At 47.4% G+C, this 26,782-nt stretch overlaps 1 protein-coding gene across 1 annotated transcript in view; it reads right to left on the bottom strand.

The window, feature by feature from the left end:
- Nucleotides 1-6,195: 6,195 nt before the first annotated feature.
- FSTL4 (follistatin like 4) overlaps nucleotides 6,196-26,782 on the bottom strand; it is a 395,833-nt gene continuing 375,246 nt past the window's right edge. The window contains exons 10-15 of the mRNA XM_080923298.1: nucleotides 25,575-25,601; nucleotides 24,119-24,237; nucleotides 21,994-22,140; nucleotides 14,963-15,070; nucleotides 8,307-8,416; nucleotides 6,196-6,902 (exon numbers count right to left, since the gene is read on the bottom strand). Of these exons, the coding sequence (XP_080779424.1) occupies nucleotides 6,200-6,902; nucleotides 8,307-8,416; nucleotides 14,963-15,070; nucleotides 21,994-22,140; nucleotides 24,119-24,237; nucleotides 25,575-25,601 (1,214 nt within the window). The 3' untranslated portion in view covers nucleotides 6,196-6,199. The remainder of the gene's footprint in view (nucleotides 6,903-8,306; nucleotides 8,417-14,962; nucleotides 15,071-21,993; nucleotides 22,141-24,118; nucleotides 24,238-25,574; nucleotides 25,602-26,782) is intronic.

The following is a 26,782-nucleotide window of genomic DNA, read 5'->3' as shown; positions in this document are numbered from 1 at the left end:
CACAATGTGAAAAAGGCTATCCCAACATCTACGCTCACAGGACAGGATCCCTGTAATAACTGTCTTACAGCCTCTACCAACGTGCCTTGGCTCCCTCTCTGAGACTTCTTCCTCTTGTGGCTCTCCAGGAGAGCTTCTCCTGAATAGAATGGCTCCAGGCTGTGCATAGGTGGTTGACCATGCTCACTGGCATCTGGGGAATGGACAGAGGTCAGGGGACACAGGCATGTCTCCCTTACCTTCCTTCAGTCAGGACACCTGCACCACCTGACAGGGAAAATGCTCTAACCACAGGGTCCAGAGGCTGGCCACTAATTTTTGTAACAATATGGCACTCCGTCCTGTAGCTCTTCTAGCCTCTGGCTTACTGTGTGCAGAGATCTCATACAGCCATCATATCCACGGGGACAGCATTTCAGCTGTTCTCTCTTATGCAAACCCATTGCTCTTGCTGCTTTAAAAAAATTTGAAACTTACTTCTCTCTCATATACTGCGTCCTGGGAGCAGTTTCCTCTCCCTTCTCTTCTTCAAGCCCCATACCCCACCTCTTTCCTACACCTATTTCTCATCTGTTTCTCTTCAGAGAAGGGCAGGCCTCTCACAGAGAGGACCAGTGTTTACTTCTCGGCTCTGGTACTGGAATGGCTCTCACCCACCTGTAACACCAGCTGCAGATCTGTTGCTCTCTTTTGGCCTCTGTGGGAATCAACACACACACACACACACACACACACACACACACACACACACACCAAGTGTCACGTCCACAGCTGCTGACAGACGGGTTCCAAAAAGGTGACTTCTTTTCAAGTTTTATTGTAAAATCCTCAGAAAAAGAGCATTAACAATGACTATCCCTTATGACAATCTGTGAATCTTTTTGTTTTCTTTTGTCAAGTGGTACAGTAAATACATCATGTGTTCAATACAATGTCATACATCAAAATAAACACAAACTTATTTCAAATGCCACATACGGTTACTGGGTTGGTACAAATTTCTACTAAAGTTGATGTATTAAAAATAATTTATATATATCTTATAAATAAGGAAAAATTCACATGTGTGTTAATAATTACAGGTGGCCTTTTGAGAAATACCGATTACAGAAAATATATTTTGGAGTCTACACAATTGCTCAAAAGAATGTAACCTGCCTCAATGTAAGAGACCCAAAGGTTGTTTTCGGAGGTGGGGAGAGGCTGACTCTCTCGATGGTGTGTGGGGTCCACAACTTGAGGGTCCTTGGGCAGCATGGCAGCGTGAAACAGTGTGCGACCACTCCAGCAAAACTTCATGCCCAGTTTCACTTGGGTCATTTTTTTTTTTTTTACACAGCCTTCAGGAAGCAGGGCAGCATCACTGGGGAACGTGGGGAGCCATGGAGCCAGGTGCCAGGTCAGGGAGGGAAGGCGGAGGAGGCAGGCAGGGAGGGTGTGAGTTTGGGGTGCTACCATTGTGGGGCACAGTGGATCTGGCCTCCTATGGGCTTGTTTCTCTCCCCATCCCTGGAGATGGCGTGCTAGACAGTGGAAAAGGATTTAGTTTACAGAGCCCCGGGTCTCTCACCCAGTCAAGGCTGGTTTCCCTTTCTCAGAAGGTGAACTTTGGAGAGCAACATGTCACCAAGGCTTGGTGTAGGGGGCAGTCCATACGCAAGGCTTTGTGGGCTGTAGGCTGGGTTTTCTAGAGTTGTTTAGGGCAGGGGCCATGTTCCCTAGGCCACGAGTGACTTTTTGTTGGAACCCTAAAGCAGTAAGGCCTCATGACCAGAGCCACATGATGTCGGAATAGCGGGAAGCTGATGGCTCGTGGACGGTGGGAGCTATGGTGGGATGAGAAATGGACTGTCACTGGTCATTAAGTGAGCTTGGAAAGAAAGGTGCACACGTGTAACTTTGTATGAAAAGCAAACACATCCTAAATGTGCTGGTGCCGGCTAAAAAGCCCCACTTTGAATTCTGGAAGTTCCTCTCTCCCTGTATAAGCCATAATCTCTCCCGTTGTGTTTGGTTACATTACACTTCCTCAAAGTGTAATTAGATGCCCAAAGAGCCAAAGGGAAACATGGAGGCCTAAGATGATGCTTGCTTATACTCTTTAGGCAACTACTGAAGAGCTGATGCCCAAATCCACAGGCTCAGTCGAGACACATGGGTCCTCAAGCTGGAGCAGGAAGCAGGAAGCAGGAAGCAGGAAGCAGGAAGCAGGAAGCAGGAAGCAGGAAGCAGGAAGAATATTGCCTTGCACCAGTCATGTGGCATTTTTGTGGTAACACCCTATGTGCCTTGCTCCTGCTGGATCTCTTAAGTATCCCACTGAGCATCTCTGTGGTTGTGGAGAGAAACCCAGTGAAAGCAGTCAGTGATGTTCTTGAAGAAAACCACTTGCCTCTGTGGTGGCCTGGTTAAAAATGGTAGGTAGCATCTGGTCTGTGAGTAACTCCTCACTTGTACCCTCAGAGCAAGGAGCATGGTGGGCAAAGGATGCATAAAGCTGGTGTGTTAGAGGGTTGTTGCTCCTTGAAGGATGAGGGCCATCCTAGCGGAACTCATGAGCAGGGGGCTTGGGATCTAGGGAGGGAACCAGGAAGAGAGTGAGCGAAGCAGGAACAGACAGAGGTTGGAGTGGGTGGGCTGCCTAGCGTAAGACAGGGTTGAAATGAAATGTCACCATCTCTGTCACAGATGGACAGAGGTTCGTCTCTCTGACCACCCCGAAGATGGTTTCCCTAGGGCCTGGGCTGTGATTCTGGACAACAAGGTACTGTCCCGATGGATTTTGATCACACATGGAGTAGGACTTGGGGTGGGGCTGGTGGAGGACTTCTGAATCCACACGATAGTAGTCTTCCTTTACCTTTGGCCTCCTGGGGTGGCATTCTGGGGGTGCTGGGTTCCTGGGAGGAAGATGTGAGGTAGATTGGTGGGTGTGCAGGGGTGAGGGGAGAAGGGGTGGTGACAGTTCTCCAAGAGGCTTGCTTCTGGAAGGGAGGGTTGGAGACGGTTCAACATCAGATGAAACACATGAAAAAAAAAAAAAAAAAAAATGAAGCAACTACACTTTAGCCCGTGGTACAAAAATATATCCAGAGTGAATCTGTTTCACACCTCGGTTCTGAGATCGCCGTTAGTTCACAGGTTATTGGTCAACAGACAATCGAGCAGACGCGGCTGCACAAAGCCGGCTCCTGGCTGCTTAGCTGAAGATTCAGAGGTTTCCATGCCACATGGTAGCAATTGGGGTTGAGGCTACCTTTCTGGGGTGTGTCTCTTCAGTTGGGAGCCCTTTCCTGAACAGAGGATCAGGGGGAGAGGGAGATCCCTCTCTCTCTCTCTCTCTCTCTCCTATTGCAGCTCTGCATAAGGATTTGATTCCAGCCATGACTTAGGGCCTTTTCCAAGCTCCTCCATCCATCCAGGAAGGCAGCAGGATACGTGTGCAGTTTGGGGACTGAAGAAATCCCCTTAGCATATTGGGGGTGGCCCACCTTCTGGTCTGCTTAGGCAAGGAGGGTCACAGACTCAATCAGAAGCAGGAAGTCTCTCTTCCATGCACTGCTGGGTGGGATGTTAAGAACAAGGGCTTTGGGCAGAAAGAGAACCAGCGGCTGCAGGTGCAGAGCATTTGCGTTTGTTTTCTGGAAAGAAAAGCATGGTTGGGTGTCTACACCATCAGTTGGCTGTTAAGAATTACAGATGGGGTTGATAGAAATAGCTTTCCTGCTGATTTTGTCAAACCAATCTTTCCTGGTTAAACTGTTATCTGCCGATCTTTGTGTTCCCCAGAACAACCCCTTGGGCTGGGCTTGGGGCAGGAGACTCCCTTGACTCGCCATCTTTCACCATTGGGCTTTAAATTCTCCTCACGGGTCTCTTCTGGCCCTGCAGTGAAGAGAGGGGAATGGCGGGGAAGTTTTCTCTGCAGTTCTCTGCTTTCCTCTACCGGGATCCCTGCCAGGAAGCCACTCCACTTTTATGACTGCATCCTGGACAAAGCTTTGGGCTTGTGAGTTCTCACTTTAACTGAGTCCTGCATGTAGATCACTGGACATATGGTGGCTGTCTCCAGTAATTCCAAAGAATAGAAAAATATGGGGGTGCCTTCCAGGTATATGCAGAGAGAGAGAGAGAGAGAGAGAGAGAGAGAGAGAGAGAGAGAGAGAGAGAGAGAGAGAGACAGTGGCCAAGTAGCACCCCTGCTTTCATCCAGTTTGGTGGACCAGATTGGCCTTTGATTCTGGAATCCTGCATCCAAAGAGGGTAGGTACTCTGGCTTTGGTGGGATGGGAAGAGATGATGCTCTGGCTTTGGTGGGATGGCAGGGGGCATGATGTTCTGCCTCTTTGAGGCTCAGGGATTCTTCTGCCTGAGGCAGGCACTACTCTTTCAAAAGGAGAAAACTGTGAACATTGAAAGGTTTTTAGTGAAAACACGGGACTCGGGATCATACCAAGATACTGAGGCAGATAAACAGCGGTGAGATATGTCACTGTCCATCTCGGGTGTGAAGATGACCATTAGGCCTCTGAGGTCAGCATCTTCAACCTCTAGGTGTCTTGTCAGTATGCAAATCTGAAACACGATAGCACGTATACAGACATCTACCAGGGATTACAAAGGACAGTTGTTTAGTAGACTGAGAGACAGGAGATGTGGGGCAGGCTGGACTAGTGGCAGGAAACTGGAATGGGCAATTGGGAGGTTAAGTACTCACGCAGGAAGCAGGAATGAAGTACAGTCTGTTTTCAAAGTCACGGCCATTGTCGGTGGATGAAAGTGGCTAAGGTAGCTGAAGGGTGGGGTAGACCCACTGTCTCAATGCTGTAGGGTTTGCAGAAGGATTATTCGAGCTAGAAAGCAGGTGCATTTTGACCATGGACATGGGAGAGGACAGGAGTGTTCGAAGAGACCCAGGCAGGGGTTCTCCTTGCTGAGAGTCTCAGACGCAAGTGGCCCCCATAAAGCTGTCTGGGTTGTGCCTCTTCCTGATGGCAGGACGAGGAGGGACTGGCACGGTTCTTTGTAGGTTCTGCAGTTTGGAGAGTGTGGGAGTGAGAACACTGAGGGAAAAGGGCTCTCTTGCAGCGTGGTGACAGTGGCTGAGGCACCAGGGCTGACTGCTCCTGCAGAGACACATCCTTAGGACTCTGAATGGATGGCACGCGTGGCTTCTAGATTTTGGCACTGGGCCTAGAGGCTGCCTATCCCTTGCCAGGCAAGCCTGGTTTGCCCTGGGTCTGGACTTCTGCTGGTATGTTAGGGTTCCTTAACGCCTTCCTATGGTGAAAAGCAGACACACAGGCTCGGCTTCATCTCTTGAGGTCCCAGCATAGAGATTTACCATGGTAGTATGGGCTGTACTTGGCCAACATAATGGTGTGGAGAGCTACTATTTCTTGGATATCTTTTTTTCCCCTTTTGCACATGGCATGTAAGTTTGGAACCCTTTCCCCTCAGAGACTTGGCCTAAGGCAGGGAAGAATATATCAGAACCTTGGAGAGCATCTATCTGCCTCCTAGTATCTGAGATTATTAAAGAAAAACTAGTTTTAATCAAAAAATTCCAAAATAAAGGGAGTGATTTTCCCATCGCCCCCAAGGTGTAGTAAGTCTCAGAGGCTCTCCCTCGTGGATGTAGCATTCAGCTGGGAAAGCAGGCAAACATCTTCAATGGTGCAAGTGAGGTCTTCAGCAGGGTAGAAGGTTAGCCCACTGAGAGGGACAGCCTGCTGCCAGGCCACTCCTGCAGGGCACAGACTGGCTGGGGTTAGCAGGTTAGGATTATGATTATGTGAAGGCAACTGACAAAGTGTCAGCCTTGTCAGCAGTATCCCAGTTCTGCGGTGTCACCAGGCAACGTGGTCACCAGGCAACGTGGTGTGCAGCCGGGCACAGAGATGATTGTCCCGCACACAGCAGCACGTGTTCTCATCATAGCTCACGGTATTGAATCATACTTCTGGATGAAAACCCCCCAAATCTTGGTTGCAGCGCATACTTTATACTAGGGAGCTTGCAAGGAGACCAGTGTTGAACCACAAAGCGAAGTACAGGGTTTGGCTTGGGTTTGTTTTTGTTTTTGTTTTTTGTTTTTGTTTTTTTTTTTGTCTTTTTTTTTGTTTTGTTTGTGAAAATGTACAGCGTGCCTGGTTGGGGCTGCAGTGTCAGGACGAGGGTGGTTCTTTACCGGACCCTTTCATACCTCCCCGACCCACACCACCGTGGCCGCACCTTTTATGCCTGACACCTCGCACCTTAGGGCATTTTGTCTCCCATTGACTAGGAACAGTGACTCTTGAGCTGGTGTGAGGAGGTACTGTCCAAAGAGCCCGCTGTCTCTCAGGACTCTTCTGGGTCCACCCCAAGGTGGGGCTGGCCCTCTGGGTGGCTCCTCTAAGTTCTTCAGCCTGCCCATCTTCCCAGTGGACAGCTCCAGGAACAGCAGGTCTGGCTCCTTGTCCAGAGTGGCATAGGCATTGTACTGGTGACCTTCCGTGAAGGAATGCTGGAACGCCAAGTCGGAGATGCCTGGGTTTATTTTTAGATTGTATAGGGTCTGGATTTCCCCCCGCACTGTGATCTCCTGTACACACAGCCAGGGCCCCTTGTTGGAGACACTGACTACAAAGCGTCCATCAGGGGACACATGGGGGGTGCCTGTGACATCACGGTTGGGGCCTAGCACCGAGTCTGTGACACTGTCAATGAGCAGCTGTGGCCCAGTGGAGGTGGGGGTGTCCTGCTGACACTGCACGAAGAAGTAGCCCCCAAGGTGGGTGTGTGCCATGGCCTGAGGCATACAGCCGTAGTGCTGTAGGCTGATTGTCTTGAGCAATATCAGAGTCTCCAAGTCGACTTTGTGGACGGCAGGGTCAGTCTTGTTGAAGATGAAGCCAAACCTGAGAGGGGAATGATGCAGGTCAGAGAGCAGTAGGCCACTGTGAAGGGTGAGGTATCTGTCATTTGTTTTAAATGACAACATCCCAGCCCTTCAGTCCGCTAATGGTCTATTGATAAGATCTATCATTAACAGGGGCTGTTTCCAGCAGTCAGTTAGCTACATACAGTGGAGGTCAAATGTTGGTGAATTTGCATATTCACCTTCAGAAGTTGGGAGGGGGAAAGGCCCTTAATGCATCTCTCTGGGGATGCCTTTGGATGGCTCCCGTAGCTTGTGTTAGCTGGAATGGGGATCTGGGCTTACAGGGGAGTATGGAGAAAAAGACAGATATACCTCTCTTGCCCTGCTGTCATAAGGACACAGTCTTGTAAATCAGTCTGTTCTTGGGCTGACTGGGAAGTCAGAAGTTGAAGACATAGATGCAGCTAAAGAGGACAGAATTTCTATTTGTATCTTTGATGTTGGGGGAGGAATGGATGGTATGGTCTTCCCTCTGCCATCTATGATGTGGGCAATGGGCAACTTTTGCCTCAGAAGTCACGTTGTGCTCTGGTGCCCTTTGCCTACAGAGTCTAGGACTTGCTTGAGTGTCAGGGACTTTCGAGAGATCTCTGTCTGTTCCCAGGGCAGTTGGGAAGACTTGATCTGAGAGGGAGCTCAAGCAGATGGGACTTGGTCACATCTAACTATTTGATATTCTGTTGGAGACTGCCTTCAAATAGGGAAAGGTCTGACTCCAGGTTGGACTTCCCCAGAGATCCTGCTCCCAAGAGCCCTGCTTCGAAAGAGGTCTTCAGTGCTAAATGCATCTGAAGAATAGGAGAAATCTCTGTTTCTATTATTTCCTTCTGAAAAAGCTGGCATCCCCAGAGCAGGCAAAATACTCCAGGCATTGACTTTAGAGCATCCTTAAAAAAGCAGAGGGAGAAAACTGTACTCTTAAAAGAAACTTGAACTGAAGAGCCACTCAGGAGCATCCAGAGCCTGAGCCTGCCCCACTCCAGCATCCTGGTAGGGACTCATTCCAGCTCTGCGGCTCTGCAGAGAAGAGGTACTTAGGGGCCTATTGTTCTCTTTGGCTCCCTGGCACCAGCATGCAAAATGAACCATTTTTTTCCTGGAGATAGTGCCTGATGTCACTTCACAGAGGCATACACAGTAAGAGCTCTGGGGTCTTGGTGACACCACAGGGGGAAGTTTGCAGAGCCTGTGGGTGCTCTGAAGTGAGGAAGGAAGGGCGGTGGCTGGTCCCTAAAACTCTGGGTCTGCTGAGTGGTTTTCTATCCAAAGGCAGAACAGGAAGTAGTGGGAGGGCAAGAGGGGATCTGGTGCTGACTTGGGCATGACTTCCCAGGCAGAATGGGGCTGAGCATGGCCTGAAGGGGCGTGGCGGACTAGTTACCTGATATGGTTGATGATGAGATTTGTTGGAGGTATAAAGAAATTGTCCACTCCTGCAAACGGTGTTCGGATGAGGTGCTGGCCTTGGCCAGTGCTGGCTTCTGTGATCACCTGTAACACAGGGAGGGGCTTTTCAGGAAGGGGCTGGAGATCTGGATGTGTGCACGTTCGGCTGCAGACCCCACAGATAGGCTGCTGGGGGAGATGGATGCTGGGTAAGCCCTAGTCTCAGGGAAGGGACAGGAGCCAGGTGGGTGCTGCTTGGGAACATGGAGATCAGGCATCTGTTTTTCCTGGACGAGGGAATGATTCTCGGCACTGAGATTACAAGTGTGTATCACTAAGCCTGGCTTTTTTTTATTTTAATGTGGGCTCTGGGGATTGAACTCAGGTCCCCAAACTTGCATGACAATCACTCTGAACCATCTTCCTAATCTGGAATCTATTTTCTTTAATGCTAGGTACATTAGCACATTTTTCTGGAAATCTCTGTCCGATGTTGCTCTCAAAATGTGGAGACTCCAGAATTGGTGAGAGAAAGCAGGTGTCCTACAGGGTTGTCACTAACATCATGATGGCATCTTACAATGTGACTCTACCTATGCAAAAAGGATTTGCTCCCTATGTTGGTCCCATTCTTTGCACAAACGGGAGCACAGCTTTCTCTCTTTCCCCCCAGGTAATGCTTTCTGCTGTGCAGACTTGGCAGAAAGCCAACAGGTCCATGCCCCAGCGTGTGTCCCTGTTGTGTTGAGTCAGGACAAGTTTAGCTTCAGAAAGAGCTACAAGGTAGGAGAGATTAGACAAGATAAATCAAAATGGGGCACCACGTGTGTAGCCACTTGGCTAGGGGCTAACTTAGGCCCTGCCTTCTGTACATGCTCATTGATTTTGTAGGTTCCAGGTCACTGCCCAGAGAGAGGCAGATCTACAGTGCAGCGTGGCTCAGCCAGCTCACACGCAACTTTAGCTCAAGGGCAGTAGGGACAGGAAGCAGCCCCTCCACTCTTACCAGGAAGAGGAAACATTTTTCACGCTCATATTGAGGCCATGGCAGTAGCAGAAAGGACCCAGGTTTCCGTATCCCTGTGGCAGCCTACAGGACAGGGCGGTAGTCTCTGGTTGGGTCTGCTGAGAACCCAGCTTGTAGCACTGAACACTTCTGCCTTTTAGGAGAGGGCCTGCTGTCTGGCTTTCACTTTCCTGACCAAACAAACAGCAGCTGGCTTGTCTGTTCAGGGAGGCTTGAGGCTGGAGTCCTTCATGCTAGCCTTGGGAGTGGGGGTTGTCAACAGGCAAGATACAGGGGCAGAAGGTTACATGCTGTGTTTCTATTCCGTGAATGGCTTTGAAGTCGCACGGAATGTATTTTCCTGTAATTTTTTTTCCCTATTTAACAAATGGCAGAATGATGTTTTCCTGACAAGTCCACGGGAGAACGGGCTCATAGAACTGGGCATTTAGAAAACACAAGGATTAGAAATGGGATCTTAGAGAGACTCCGGGGAAACGAGGCTGAGGATTCCAAGGCAGCGTGTGATCACTGCTTGATACCAGGGCTGTCATTTCAGCTTATAACAGAGATGGGAAATTACAGGCTGTCACCGGTCAGTGTCACTTGCCACAGCACCACGAGCCATTGACACTGTGTGGCAGGTCAACGTTATTTTCCTGAGCCCTGAGGTTCTACTTGCCCTGGTCTTGTGTCTGAGCATATAGCTGAGCCCACAGACTCTACGAAGGTAATTCTGAAGACGTCCTGTTCTGTGGGCCCAGCTCGGGAAAGAGAGTGATAACGCTGTAGTACAAGTGACCCGGATGGAAGGGAGGGGACAAGAATGCCAAGCATCTCTCTTAGATGGGTGGGAGGGCCAGGCTAGAGGTGACAAAATGCTGGGCCTGGGGTAAGGACACGGGGGAATTGGTGATGATCCCTTAAGTAAAGGAGTGAGCTTCACGAATGGGTCCATCTCCACATAGCCAGGGAAAAATTAACCAGTCCCCGAAAAGTGAATATTTAGAAGAAATGGTGGGATGATGCTTCAGATGCTTTACAAATATTAACATCATGCTCTTTGCCCACACTTGTAGCCTCTTTCATTGCCTGTGTGTTGGATATGGGGGTCCAGGGGTCTTACTATATATTCCGGGCTGGTCTTGAACTCCCAATCTTTCTATCTTAGTATCCAGAGTTTCGGGTTCCTAAGTGTGTGAGGCCATGGATAGCTTTTCCACTGTTTCTAGGAACATTTTGTTATGAGGTTACTTTCAAAAATTGTGTATGTGTGTCAGGGGTGCTAGAAGAGGGCATCAGATCTCCTAGAGTTCAGACTGTGGGTGGTCATGAGCTCCCAGATGTAGATACTGGGAGCCAAACTCAGTTGCCCTGTAACAGTGGCAAGGACTCTTAAATGCTAAGCCCTCTCTCCAGGACTGGGCTTACCTTCTGATTATCATATATCACCGCCGGGAACATCTAATTTTACAAAGCCTTTGACATATTCCTTAGATTAATGATAAAATATTTTTGTATTTCTATGCATGTAAAAGAATTCTGCTAGCGGAACTGTTTCCTATATATTAAGTTCAGCTCCTTGTCTGTGTTGATGGATTTTTCTCATGTTATTTTCTTTCTGTGCTATGTACAATTTAGGCCCATCTTTGATCAAGCTGTATTACATTTAATCACTGCTTTACACATTTAGCTACATTGTTGGGCACACAGCTATTCATCATCATGAAAGTCTTTCCTACTGTCCACAGCTTTTAAACTTGAAGGCACCTCACCCGGTACGCATCCCTCTCATGAGCATCCCTTTGATCAACTGTTACCACTGTTTCAAGCCTCAAGGTCTCTCCTTTTATTTCTCCCACTGTATTTCTTTCATGTCTTTTCTCCCCCTTCTGGTAATGGACACTGAATTTAGTACCCACACATAGGAACGTGGTCCGGCATGGAGTCACATTCCAACCACTTTAACTCATAAATACATGCATGTGCTTAGGCTGGCCAGAGGACAACCTTGAGTGTTGTTCCACCCACCCCTAAAAATTAAAATATATTTTAGATATCTGTTTTATGTGCTGTAAGCATTTGCCTGCCCGTATAAATGTGCACCACGTGCATGCCCAGTGCCTGCAGAGGTCAAAAGAGGATGTCAGATCCCCTGGAACTGGACTTAAGGCTTGTTGTGAGCCACTATGTGGGTGCTGGGTACAGGATCAGGGTCTTCTGCAAGAGCAGCTGGTGCTCTTAACCACTGAGTAATTCTTTAGCTCTGTGCTCATCTTTACTTATTTTTGGGACTGTACCTCCAATGGACCTGGAGCCCAATGCGCATGCATGTAGGAGTGAATGTGGGGGGTCAGAGGATAACTTTGGGGGTCAGTTTTTAATCCTTCTACCATGAGTTTTAGGGTTGGGCTTTAGTGGTTGGTCTTTTGTGACCAGTGTCTTGTCTTTTCTCACTTGGTCATCTTGCTGTCCCCACATTCTGGACCTCCAAGAAACAGAACTCTTACACACACACACACACACACACACACACACACACACACCTTTTTAAAACTGTGTATGGGGTCTCTGAGGAGACTGAAACTTGAGAATTCCTGTGGGTCTTTAGGTAACTGGTACAGGCAGGAAGTCTGATGTCTAGGGTCAACCTGATTGTCTGTCTTTATGGGGATTTGTTTTTCCAGCCCTAAGACTTCCCTTGTTAGAGTTCTCTTTCTTGGAGTTCCAGAATTCTACTCCAAATCACCAAGAGATATATTACTTCTCATCACCTTGGGCTGGAGTTGGCAGAGACCGCCCCATGTGTGGGAGCCAGAGGACAACTTTGTGGAGTCAGTTCTCTCCTTCCGTGTCTACCCAGCTCCTGGGTATTTGAACCATGGGCATTTAGGCCTGTATGGTAAACACTCTTATTCTCTGAGCCCTCTCTCCAGCCCTAGATCTCTTTGAATCTACACGATTCCAATTCTTTAACTCAGCAATTATATTCCAAATTGGATTCTTTTTCTTCAGATAGTCTGTTACCTTGGTTGTCCTAACAGGCCTCATCCCGCCTCAGCTTCCCAAGTCCTGGGATTATAGGAAACACCACACCTAGCACACTTAATGTTTGCTCCTATTCCAACTGTGACCTTTCTCTCTTGGAATGTTAAGGGAACCTATTCTACATCCCTAGCTCTTCACAGAACATCCCTTTGAGAAGGTTTTCTTTCGGGTTGCTTCACAGAAATGCACTTTTCTTCTCTAAATCACCGTGGTTTTTAAACTGGAAAGCCAGTCTTATTCATGTGTTCCATGTGTGTGTCCCACGTGGACACTGAGAATGAAAGTTAGGCCCCCTGGAAGAGCAGCCTGCTCTTACCTGCTGAGCCATCTCTCCAGCTTCAGCCTTTTTTTAAAGGTAAGGACATGCTGGGGATGAGACTGTCTGTTTATCTGGCATGCAAAAAGCCCTGGATTCCATCCGTGGGAAATCAGAAATGGCGGCGTATGCTATGTAGTTGAAATAAGAACAATTTTCCGGTAGCCCCTCTCTGAATTTCATACTTAGACGCATTCTCAGGAAATCTGTTCCTGGTGTGCTTTGGTTGTGCAATGCCCTCCACACGCTTATTGGTTTGAACACTTGGTCTCCAGCTGATGGTGCTGTGTTGAGAGGTGATGTATCTCTGGAGGAAGTGGGTTGCTAGAGGAAGGGAGGGCCTTGAAACATTCAGCCTGACCTTGTTTCTGGTACCCTGGCTGCATCCTGGTTCCACTCTGCCTCCTCTGGGAGGTATTCCTACTGTGGTGCCCTCTGGGCTGTGATGGTCTACCATCAAGACTGAGATTCAAAGGGTGTTTGTTACAGAGAAAGTGGGTAATACAGTTGTCTCCCCCACCCCCCAGCTCTCTAAATTAATTTTCTTTTCTTAGTGGTCTTTGTTTTGGCTCCGAGGTCCTTCGATAAGCTCTTTTGTTTGATTGTCAGATTTACTGGACCTGGGCCTTGTGTTTCCCCCTCTGGCCTAGCAATGGCTGGGAGGGGAAGAAGGCCAAGTTGTCTCCAGCTACTTCTGTTGGTTCCAAGAGACCGTTCAACCCTAGCAGCCCACATGGTTCTGTGTATTGCTTTTCAGGAGAACCAAAGAGGAGACAATCTTCTGACTCCCTCCCCAGCCCCCATAGGGGTTAGTGGATCTCTGTGGAGAAAGATGCGGGGCCAGGCACACCTAATGCCAGGTAGTGTTGAGGTTCTCTATCTGGTGTAGGAAGGATTTCCACAGACCACCAGGGCCCAGCCTCTTCTCAGGATGCTGGGCATAGTGTAGGGGCTTCAAAGCCATGCAGACTGGGGCCACAGTCATGGGCAAATCATTTAACTGTTTGTGCCCTAGCACGTTGTGAGCAGTAAGCCCAAGTACTTTCTCTGTGCTTTCATGCATATGGAAGGCTGCTCCTGTTCATTGGCTCGAATAAGAGTTTCAATAGAGTGTGTTTCCACCAAACTCATGTTGGCACATGACTTATAGAATTTCATTGTTGGAGTGTTGAAAGCTGGTGGGACCTTCTTCAGCTCCATTCATGAATCTCTATTCTCCTGAAGGGATTTATGTAGTCCTTATAGGATGGGTGAGTCCTCACAAGAATCGATTTTTATAAGGGGAACCTCATGCCTGTTTCTCCTCACTTGCCGGCACCTGTACCCCTTCTACATACACCTACTTCACTTTTTTAATGTTTCCTACATGAGGGGCTGTAGCACTCCTGCCTATAATCTTTCACCAGAAGCTGACTAGAGAGAGCCTCTTGGTCTTAGATAAAACCATGAGGGAAAATTGATCTTTTCCTTTATAAATCACACAACTTCAGGTCTTTTGTTACAGCAATAGAAAACAAATGGAAAGAGCCCACATTTATTACATTCAACACTATACTTTAGATGGTTTGTGTAGTCCAAGAAGAAGGAAATCTTATCTTCCTTTTCACTGTCTAGACTCCAGAGGCTCATCCTGTTTGGCCCCAAGAATTATCAACTCAGGAGAGTTGTGGGGCTAGGTAGGAACTAAGTTGTCATAAAATTAGAATTTGATCATTTTACTTTGTTTTCCATTGTAGTCCTGGTTGAAGATACCCTGAGAATTGCCTAATGGGAGTATTGCTTGGAAGCTAATTTTAGTTTTCTTCTGTTGATGAGATTAAACACTCTGCCTAAAAGCAATTTAGAGGAGGAAAGAATTTATTATTCAGCTCACATTTCCAAGTCACAGTCCATCTTTGAAGAAGTCAGGGCCAAAACCCAAGCATGAACCTTGGAGATCACTACTTTCTGGCTTGGGTATAGGTTCAAGCTTAGCTAACTTTCTTATACAACCCAGAACTGCTTGTATAGGGGATGGTGCCTCTCATAGTAGTCTAGATCCTCCTACTTAACAATCAAGACTACTTATCCAATGGCATGCCTATGGGCCAATCTGCTATAGACAAGTTTTTCAACTGAGAGTTTATTCTTAGATCACAAGTAAACCTTTCTAACACTGTTTCCTGATTTCTTCTCAAGAAATAATTTGGATAGATAGCCACCCAGAGAAGCATGAAACAATCACTTTACAGCAACAGAATCCTGTATAGGCTGAATATCAGCTTTAACATGCTCAACCTACCTGTAGGCTTGGTTGGGACTTGTGCATGTCCCCCCAGCTCAGGACCCACACTTGGTCATGTGACTTGTCATAGGACAGCTTGGCTGGCAGAGGGTCCACGCCTATGGACTTGAAAAGAAACAGTGACAAGTTGGTCATTGCTGAGGTTACATCACATCAAGATGGTATGGACCTTTGTGTATGTGGTTATCTCACCAGGGGAGTTAGGAAGTTGGCCTTGAACCCTTGCTAACAATACTGATTGGAAACCCAGTGTAGAAAATTTCTCATTGGCCGTTGTCCTCAGAGGACAAAAAGACACAGTGAGTTGTCTCTTTGAAGCACTTACTTTCTTTTTCTTATTTTACCTAAAGTACTTTAGATCCAACAGAGATGAAGAATAAACATAGAGGTTTTATGAATTCCACTCAAGAACCAGCTCCAGGGCTCTCTTTTTATTCTTCCTAGAAGTCTTGGGGGCCTCTTGGACCCTCAGCATCTACTTGGGTTCTGGTGAGTTGGTACTTCTACCCTGAGGTAGATTTTGAGACCACCCATTGCTACCCACCTCTTACCTCTGTTCTACTCTGTCACACACACATCAGTTGAAGGCTTTGGATTTGGATTACAGCACCAGCAGGCGCACACTCAGACTACAGCACCAGCAGGCACACACTCAGACTACAGCACCAGCAGGCACACACTCAGACTACAGCACCAGCAGGCGCACACTCAGACTACAGCACCAGCAGGCGCACACTCAGACTACAGCACCAGCAGGCACACACCCACTTTTTGAACTGAAGCATCTGAAAGTCTGCTACAAGCAAGGCAACAGTGTCTCCAAGGTCCCACCACAAGAATGCTATTTCCTCCTTTTTTATAGTGTAGAGTTTTGTTTAAATTAAAAATTCTGTGTATATTGCATATGGATACAGGTGTGGAGGAGGTGTGAAAAGGCTTTGCACTCCCTGGACCTGCAGATGGTTGAGCCACCTAGCGTGGGTGGTGGGAACCAAGCTCGGCTCCGATGCAGGAGCAGCAAGCACTCTTACTGCTGAGCCATCTCTCTGGCTCCGCAGTGTAGCTGTATGTTATTACTGTAGCTTGGTGACCATGCTCTGGGGCTATGGACCCCCAGCTTTCCTCAAAACCCCCACGCTCAGTGAGGATGCTTACTCAGGTCCTCACCATCTTTCTGTCCATTTGGCCATCAAGTTTGATGCCTTCACACCCATATGGATGAGCCTTGGCTTAGGGTGACTATTGCTGTGAGGAAACACCCCCACCAAAGCATCGTGGGGAGGAAAGAGTTTATTTAGTTTATGCTCCCACATCACAGCTCATCTTTGGAGGAAGTCAGGACAGGAAGTCAAGCAGGACAGGAACCTGGAGGCAGGAGCTGATGCAGAGGCCATGGAGGGGTGTTATTTACTGGCTTGCTTCCTTTGGCTTGCTCATCCTGTTTTTTGTTTTTTCTTTAATATAGAACCCAGGACCACCATCCCAGGGGTGGTCCCACCCACAATGGGCTGGGCCCTTCCCTATTGGTCACTAATCAAGAAAATGCTTCCCCTCTAGGCTTGCCTACGGAGAATTTTATGGGACATTTTCTCAATTGAGGTTCCTGCCTCTCAGATGACATAAAATTATCCACCACATGCTCCCAAAGCCCCGCTTTCTCCATGGGCTCAGTGTCTTCCCTCCACTCCTTTGGTCACCATAACCCATGCCTCATAAACATGATTTCTGAAATTTCTTTCTAGTCAGGTAAGAATTAAAAAAAATGTTCATCTCTGTCCATATCGGGCCAAATTTTGCTAAAGAGCTCTCTGTGGAGCCCCACCCCCACTTCTTCCATGACTTCCATGACTCCGGTGAGGAGTCCTGTACTGCCTCAGAGATTCAGTGGCTACTTCATGACCTTCTTCTTAGCATTATAGGACTTTCTGTGCTCAGCATTCTCTTTTAGAAATTCGCCATTTGACCTCCTGGTTTTTCCACATCCTTCTTCACTTCTTCCTGACAAGAGTTGTTCTGTCTCGGAGCATCTCCATTGGCCTCATCACTGGTAGCAAATTCTAATAAGCTGTCAAGGACCTCACCTTAATGTGCAGAATCGAACTTGTAATTTGGCTCACTCAACACCCTGCTGGAACGTTTTCTTTCTTCCTTCCCCACTCTCATTAAAGTCTCCCTTACCTTCTTGCTCTAATTGATACCTCCTACCCACTGAAGTCCCAAGGAGATGCTCTAAATACTTCTCAAGACTGATGCGGCCGTCTGCAAGGCTGGCCTGTCTTCCCACTACCCGGTTACTGCTTTCACTATGGTGGTGGTCAGTGTTCGCTTTCATCTGGATTGGTTTTGGAATCAGCCAGGAGATACACCTCTTCAGTTGCTTCTGGTCAGGTATTTGGTCATAGCAAAAAGACAAGGAACTAATACCAAATTACCATAGGCTTTGGCACCCGAAACTGCTATGCACCACCTGGAGCCTTCCATCCCATGGCAAATCTACCGTCTGAGGACGTTCATTTCTTAATCTTTATAAAGATCCTTCTCCCGTGTTCCTCCTCTCCACCACGTCCTGTTTAATCTGCCCTCTTCACTGCGAAATTTCCTTGGCACTTAGACAGTAGCCATTGTCTTCCCTGTCTACTCAATCCCTTCTTGTGGGATTTCAGGCTTCTACTCAGTGCCGTGAAAGAGGGAGCTGAAGAGCTAAGCCCAAAAGTTGATTAAATTCAGAATGGGATTTTCTATAGTCTCACTGTGCTGAGGCACTGAAGTCGGTCAGGAGAAAAGAGGCTGAGTAAAAAGCCTCAGGATTAGGGGATGGGCAGAGCAGACCTGGCCTTCGAAAAATCTTAAAATGATCAACTTGCTACCCTTCCTGCCTAGCGGAGGGAAGGGCAAATCTTTCTGATGCATGACAGCTCTTTTAAAGACTTTACAACTTAAAAACATGTAGGATGTTTGGATTAAAATAAACACTAGGCATTTCAAGAGGCAGATATCATTTTTTTTTACTATTCAAAATCATGACAGGAAGGGCCACAAGAAGACAATGAGAATTTATATAAAGTTGGGAATTAAATAGAGAGTTTGAAGGTAAAATGAATCATCTGATAATAATAATAACAATAATAATAATCAGGCAAGCCCGTATTAGATGCGGGAGAAGGCAGGATTAGTAGACTGAAGGACATACTGCAGGACATACAGAATTGAAACAGGAGGAGACACTCTAATACAATGAAAGAGGGGGTGGGGGTTGGGCAGGGATGGGTGGTCCTAAGAGTTGAGCACCAGGAAGCAGAGTATTTAAAGACATAATTGCTGGGAATTTTTCTAATAAATGTTCAATACGAAAACTCAAGCGCCTCCGAAACCTTACATTGCAGTTAAAATGCTAAACAAAGAGGAGGAGGCAGGGAAGGTACAGCTGGCACAGCCACAAAGTAAGGAAAAGATGGAATCTGATAAGGCTGAAGGGAAAATAATTGTCATCTAGAGTTATTCAGAGATAAAGACTGAATATTTTCACTTCCAACAAAACTGAGATCTGTTTCCGGCAACACTAAAAGAGCTAATAAAAAAATGACTCTACTTGGGAGGCCGAGGCAGGAGGATTGTGAGTTCAAGGCTTATGAAGTGAGATAACTTAGTAACAAAGAGGATGAAGAAGATAAATATAAGGGTAAATATCAGTTATTGCCTGGATATAAATATTATTTTGTATTTTACTAAATAACATAAAAGGCAGGAAGAAAGTTAAAGGAGTTAGTGACTATTGAAGAAGTGAAGTGTGATGGCTAGTGTTGAACTTTATATTTGGCATAACTTAGAATCATCAGGGAGATGGGCAGCCGGGCTTGTCAATATTGAATTATCTTGACTACATTAACTGAGGTGGGAAGCCCCGCCCACTGCTGGTAGCACCATTCTCCAGGCAGGGGATTCTGGACTGTTTAAGAGTGGAGAAAGTAAGCTAAGCACCAGGTGCATTTACTAATTCATTGCTCTCTGCTCTTAACTATAAGCGTAATGTGACTGCCGTTTCCTACTTGATTTCCTTGCAGCAACGGATTGCAATCTAGAATCACACCCTTTCTCCCCCAAGTACTTTTGTCAGGTATTTTTAGCACACTAGCAAGAAAGGAAGCCAAGATAGAAGCAAACGATTTACATGTGATAGTATTAGTATACAGATGTGTGTTGTAGTTACTAAAATGATAATGACACAAGTATATCTTCAATAAATAATGGAGAAAAATAGAACACAAATATTAAAAGCTAAAAGCAAACAAAATTGAGGAAAAAAGCAACACGAAATAGGCTAAATAAAAGGTGAAGTTGTAGAAACACTCAACTATTCAATTATACTAAATATGAATGGACCAAATATTTTAAGAGGCTAATTAAACTAGATAAAACCTAAATGTTATGAAAGAACATCTTAAATATAAGGAATGGAAAGGTTAAGGGATGGAAAAATTGTGGCATGAGAACGCTAATTAAAATATGAGTTAGTTCTTACCAGCACTATTAAAAAGCAGGTTCACCAGCATTACCAGAGATAAAAAGGGATGTTTTATAAGAAAAAAAGAGTCTTTTTTCTAGGAAGGGACTTTAATCTTAAGGTAAAAATAATATAATTTTGAGAGGTAGATAATTCCACAGCAGAGTCGATAGACTAAGAAAGGAGATCTGAACGGCACAATGAATCAACTTGATGTAACCGACACTCATTAAACAGCACATCTAATACCAGAATACATGTTCTTGTAGAGTAAACATGAAACGTTTATCAAACTTCATCATGAGTTTGGCTTTAAAATAAGCTTTAGCATATACTTCAAAAGATGAAAATTATCCAGTGCTTTCTCTGATCACAGAAATCAGTTACAAAAAGATAAACTGAACCTGTTTCATGTACCAGGAAAAGCCATGGCTTCCACAATACCAATTGTTCTTTACGCCCAAGCTTTCCAGGGCCAGGACAGAGACAACGAGGCACATTGGCTGCAGGTTGTTTTTCGTCCCAGCCCTTCAGTAAGCAATCACTACTGTCCAGTTTCCCTTCACGTGTGCCTGCTCAATCTGATCTCACGCTTAGCTTTCACCTGGTGGTAACCTTCTCTTTTTTTCAGTGGAAAAAAAATCCAAAAAGGTAATCTAATGCCCCCTGTGTGACTTAGTTGCACCCGGTGGGTGGAGGAACATTCTGTTGGCTTCGGCTGACATCCCCACCTGTGTGCACGGGAGCCCACCGACTTTGATGAAGACCAGGAGGAGTGTGGAAACCGCTGTTGCCATTAGCATTTGAATACATCACCTGGGATAACATTTCTTTGCAAATGTTTCTTTGACAGCCCCTTCCTCATCACTGTTTGAGTAATTTTGCATTGAGACCTGGTTTATACAGTCACTATATCTCCACCACACACTCCCCCCTGTCATTCTGACTTGAGTACCCTTCCCCGGTGTGGCCTTGATCATTGTCATCCTAGTGATTATAACTAAGGTGGTCTACAATGCCAGTAAGATAAAAGAAATCCAGGGCCCAGTTCTCAAGATGACTCCTCTCGTTGTAGTACCACCTGCCTGGCCTTTCTTCCTACCTCTCAGCCCATGCCTCATCAGATGTCTTTCTTGGCTGTCTGCCTCTCTGCTTCTTGATCTTTAAATGTGGGAGAGCCTCGGGCCTCCATCCTTTCCCTTTTGTCTGTCTGCATACCCTGGGATATCTCGGCCAGTTTTCGGGATTTAGTCAGGCTAGGGGGTGCTGACACTTCCCTTTGACAGCTCCAGCCTCGATCTTTCCTTTCACTTCAGACCTGTTTACTTGACATGTCTATCTAAATGTCTGACAGCGTTTCAAATTTAATCCCTTTCTCAACCGCACGGTGCTCTATGCTCAGTCTTGAGTTGTTGCATCTTGCTTCAGTCCTCACACCCCTGATTTCATTTGTGGTCAAATTATCCTCTGCGTCTCCCTCACAAGAATATGTGTGACTGCAGCCGGGGGCCACCTGGATCTCCCAGGATCTCCTGACTTGAAAAATCCTTAGCCATACCTATGCCTCCCTTTTGCTCTATAAAGTAACATTGAGTTTTCTGGCATAGAATGTCTTTGGGGCCATAATTTAACCTGTCATTGATTATAGACAAGATAACCATTCTCTGCTCAAGCTAACTAAGAAGTGAACCATGCGATCCTTTTCTTTTCCCCTCAAACCTTATATTCAACCAGCCAGAAGCAGACTTCAGAGAGCCGGATAGATGGCTCAGTGGTTAAGAGCGCTTGCTGCAGCTTTTCCCAAAGACCAAAGCTAGGTTCCCAGTACCTGTACCAGGTGGCTCACAACTGCCTGTCCAGCTACACAGGATGTGATGCTCATGTTCACAACTAAAAATATAACGAATCCACGAATTTCTCATCACGGTCCTCTGATGCTGCCACCATCTTGTGAGACAAGTTCCACCTCATTCCTGCTCTATCTTCCTTGCTGTTTGTAAGGCTGCAGCTGTGTTAATGGATGCGCAGAAACCTTTGGGTAGCTTTCTCTTTCACCCTGATTTTACTCTACAGTCTTACTGGCCTCCAAGGGCCTCCGGGGCCGGCTCCTGTTTATCCCTAAACTCACTGCCTGCACCTCTTCCCCTAATCAATATATGTGCTTCCACCTTTGGTGTCTTAGGAGACTTCTGTTCAGCTCTAGAGTGAGAGTCAATTTGAAGGAGTCTTACAGTGCCTTGGGTACATTAACCCTGGCTTTCCACGGCTCTTGCTCCTTACAGCACCCCGAAACTCTTGCTTTATGCTCTGCCTCCCTGAATAGAGTCTGTGCTGGAGCCTTGGGTGCACTCACTCAAGGCTGGATTTTGAACGTGGATTATGTGCTGGGCACACGGTAATATATACCTGATAGGCACCTGCACAGAAGTCTCTCCCTTGGCTAAGCTCTTCTTGGCTGGGGAGTATGCACAAAGCAGGCGTGGCCCTAGGATTTCAAATCTTTTCCACTCCTTCCCAGAGCTATTACCTGTAAGACCTTCTGGGCTTGAATGTCGACCACAAGGACTCTGTTCAGTGCTGGCTGGGCCACGTAGATGTATCGGTTCCTGACATTGACTGCAGAGGCCCATTGGCATGGCTGGGGAGCATCTTCCACACGAGGACAGATTTCTTCCTGGAAGGAGACAGCCAGTCATATACCTCTTCTCTTACCCCACCCCAGCAGCCCTGGGCTCTCTCTAGCCATTGGCCCTCTTGGATCCCTTTTTTCTCTTCTCAGACTCCTTGGGATTCACACATACAACAGCATGCATGCAGAAGCTATGTCATTACCCCACTTCTGCCTGCCTTATTATTTTTCTAATACTATTTTTGAGACAGGACTTTTCAGTGGCCTAGAGTTCACCAAGTAGGTTAGGCCAGTTGGCCAACGAATGCCACAGTCTGCCTGCCTCTGTCCCCACCCACACTCCCCGGACTGGAATTATAAACACGTGCTTTTAAAAAAGATTTGCTTGTATGTTTGCATGTATACCACATGCGTGCCCGATGCCTCTGGAGGGGGGTGGAGGGCATCTGATCACTTGGAACTAGACTTTCTGATGGTTGGGAACCATGTGGGTGCTGGGACCTGAACCTGGGCTCCCTGCTAGAGCAACATGTGCTCGTAATCACTGGGCATCTCCAGACATGCCTCCTTTTAAGGTAGACTCAAGCATCTCTAACTCAGGCGTGCAAGGACAGCAAGTTACCAAGGGTCTAGCTTTAGTCAAGTTGTTTGTGTGCACTCCTCTCTTGCACTTTAAATGTGTGTATCCAATACCAACTTCCAGTTCTTTTTCTCCAGTCTTGCTCATTCTACACAAAAGTGGGAGCTCACGGCTTTCCTCCCCCACCTTCCTTGAGGACTTTTTATTTATTTTTTTGGAAGAGAGAAACATTGTTTTCTCTGTCTTCTGTGATGCATATTCTCCTGCATTTGCCCACTGCCCTGTCCTCACCCTGTCCTCTGGCTTCTCTTGGCCAGCCTGCCCCCGAGTGTTTGACAGCTCAGGCCTCTGTTGGACCGTCCATCTCAGTCAGTGTCATGCCTGTGTTCACGCTTCAGCTTTTGCCAACACTCATAACCAGATGGTGCCTAGATCTCTGTGTTCAGCTCAGAAACACGCCTTCAGCCCCTGTTTGGTTCTTCCATAGGTGCCTCAAACTTGATCATCCAGCATGGGCCATGTGCTCTGCTTCCCATGGTTGGACTCTTTCTCTTCACTGCCTTTGCTACTTGGCATTATGGGATGCTACGGGGTCCCGGCGAACAGGACCATGACCGCATGCCTAACAGGGTCAGAGTACAACTGCCTGGGGACAGCAGCCTGAGAGAACTGCAGAGAACAGAGTAGGAACCCAGGACAGTGGGAGCAGCGAGGGTGCCCTGAGCCTTCCCCAGTGGTTATCTCTTTTGCTGCCCCCTCCTTGTCACCTGTCACTTGATACTTGTCCCATTTGTAGCACCTCTCTAACTCTGGGCATTCATTCATGTGTGTCCATCCAAAGGGTCACCACAAGAATACCTGTGCAGATACTGTCCGCTCACCCTGCAGTCTCTATCATTTGACTCTGAAATTCTGGAGGCCAGGAGCCCAGCGTACCCTGGTGTAGCAGGGGCCACCTCTATGTAAACACCAGCGGCCACAGAGCCGCAAAGGCATCTCGTGCAGGAGGACCTAGTTAAGGACGACCTGAGAGACCAAGGATTGCTGGTGCAGACGTTGCCAGCCAATATGAAGCAGCTGTTTAGAAGAGATGCTTCCTGGGGATCAGTGGGGTGCAGGTGGAGGGTATTAAAGGAGCTTACAGCCCCACTCAGATGCTACTTAGGGCTCCCATAGTCCTTGCCACCTCACCTCCAACCCCCAAGGGCAAGTAGGGTGGGGCGGCAAGTAGCCCAGAGCACAGAGAGCACCACGGTCCTCACAGTGCTAGATGGAGAACTGGAATTCCCTGTCTCATGCTCCTCCTTCCTTAGCCCAGAACCACACCCACACATAATGACCAGAACCGAAGGAACCCAGACTCACACACACATACGCACATGTGGAGCGTGACCTCTGGATTTTGACCAGGCATAATACACAAGTTGCCTCGGCCAGACTCACATAACTCATGAAGATCTTCTCTGTAGGTTTCAAGCGTCTCTGGACTTCACAGTCCACAGGGTGGATGACAACGATGCCATCGTCGGAGAAGACATAGAACATGTTTCCCACGCTGAGGCCTGGGAGGAGTGAACAGAGCATCGTCATGAACTTCTTTCTTGTGTGGTGGGGCCACACACACCCAGCAGCACAGTAGGGGTGTGATGTACTTTCCTGGTAAGGAGGGGTAGACAGTCAATTCCCAAGGCTTGGAATCCACATAACCTGTCGCCAGCTCTGCAGAACCCTATGTATCTTGCTTAGGCAGCAGGTCCCTGCTACTGCTACTAGAACCCAGTCCCTCAAAGATGCCTGGGCTGGAGGGAGCACTTAGAATTGCTCTCAATGGCCAATTCTAGTTGTCCCTTGGAGAATCATATGGGGCTCGCTATATGCCTCTTGCAGACCCCAGCAATCTCGGTCTCTGAGGCACCATCCCAAATCACCTCTGTTGTGAATGATCCACCTTACAAACCTTGGGCTGAAACAGCCACTCTGGCCACAGCCTCCCTGGGCTTCTTTGAAAGCCAGTCACCAGAAAAGCCAACACAAGATTGACATCTTAATGGAGCCCACACAGGGTTTGTAGATGCAGCTACGCTTCCAGCTGAGTGCAGTATGGTGCTCAGTCAGTACCGGGAAAGTGAGAGTCAATACTCATTCAACACACAGGAGACACAGCCTTCTGATCTGCCCTCTACAAAGCTCTGTTGAAATCTAGCTTCTGCTACCTGGCTCCAAAGGGCTCCCGGCTTCCTTTGCTGCTGCTGTCTGGCCTCATCTCTATTAAGATTTGAGATTGCCCCAGGGCTTGTGGTCCCTTCCTCTTGGCTTCTGTATTCTGGCCTCTCTAGGATTTGAGTATCAGCAGAGAAGGGCAAGCGTTTAGCTGCTGAGGTGAGATGGGGTTTGTTCAGTGTTTCATCGTTTACCCCGAAAGCAGCACCTACCAGCCCTATGGTCTAAGGTGGCTTCGGTGTGCCTTTGGTCCCTACAGTACACAGCAACCGCGGTAGACTTGTGTTCCCTTACAAGTCTCTGCTATATAAACCTGAGTCCCTCTGCAGTACCCTGACAGCATGCAGAGGCTTAACAGCAAACCACTGCTTAAAACATACAGGGCACGATCTGAGTGTCCTTGGCAGTTGAGGTACCAACCCTGGGGATAAGAGAAGGCAGTAAGGGTTACAGCCAGCAGCCCTGCTGTGGACCTCTGTCCCTCACATGTCCCTCACTGTGTCAGGCTCAGTGCCCACAGCTCAGGAGACTAAGCTGAGTCTGTGCATGTGTGTGCCACACGAGTTTGACTGTGAGTCCCCTCTTGCCTTGATACATAGGCTCTGCAAAGCTGGTGGCTAAGGAGAGCCCGGGAAACGAGAACACGTGATTACAGGCGTGGCACAGTCACACTCAGTACCTTCTTCCCGCCACAGGATGTTTGCCACTGGAGCAGCCAAGCATTTGGAGGTCAGCAACATGATAGTCGGGAGAGAAAGAGAAAAAAGGACAATGTCAAACCTTCACTGCTGTCATTCATTCCATTAAGGAACATTCTAGAATCCACTTGTCACTTGACAAACCTGGATCACTCACTGGTCCAGCAACAATATCAGTCCATAGTGCTGGACCCATGTGGGAACTTTTAGGTCTCAGAATGTTTTTTTTTTTTTTTCCTAAATAAATCTTTAAAACCGAGTCCTAGGATTCCAGCAGCCTCCCTAATTCTGTGAGCAGCAATGAATGAGGAGCCTCCCTCCCTGATCTAGAGCCTTCCTGGAAAGCCAATTTTCAGTTCAGAACATTCTCTCATTCAGTGATCGAAGCTTGGAGTCTGACCGAGAGAGAGGGACTGGCTGGTATTCATGCTGCGACTCTACCTGCAGGACTACCGGGGGAGGCAGTGGTTACAGGGAAAGGATGCTTAGCCCATGAGGAGGGTGATGATTCCTAGAGGAGAGACTGCTCTACTCCCATTGTACATCCATCAGGTAGCCTCCCCTCCCCCACACCATTCATGCTTGTTTCTGTGTATACACATATGCCATGAATACAATAGAATAATTATAACAAGCCATGGTGAAAAGGTTATTTAAGGGGCAGGAGAAATGTCCTACTAGTTAAGAGCATGTGCTGCTTTTCCAGAGGACCAGAGTTTGATTCCCAGCATTCCATAACAGGCGGCTCATAGCCACCCGTAACTCCAGCTTCAAGAGATCTGACCCTCTCCTCTGGCCTGTGTGTGAAGTGTCACACACGGGTACACATTAAAAAAAAAAACCTTAAAGTTATTTAGGGCTTGCAAAGGGTTCGTTTCTGGCATTTCAGATAAAGGAAGTGTAACCACAGAGGGGACAGCTGTCTGCACCTGTGAGCTTTTAGGCCCCCTGGAGCATCCGGCGCACAAAGGCTTTTGTGACTGAGTTTCCAGTCATACATCACATAGGAGGCAGAGCAGAGCTGGGCATTTGGGCTTCTTTGTAGTCCTGGCCTGTGTGTCCTGATCAGAGACTGTGTAGGTTGTTTGAGAAGCTTTGTGTGTCGAGGAAATAGGTTTATCCCAGCCGTTAGAGGCTCCCAGTTCATGACTGGCCCTGGAGAGTTAGTGCATTCCCCTTGTCCCCCTAA

Source organism: Micromys minutus (genome assembly GCF_963924665.1).
Source record: "Micromys minutus genome assembly, chromosome: 10".
Classification (NCBI taxonomy): Eukaryota; Metazoa; Chordata; class Mammalia; order Rodentia; family Muridae; genus Micromys; species Micromys minutus.
This window is presented reverse-complemented; position numbering and strand designations above follow the sequence as displayed.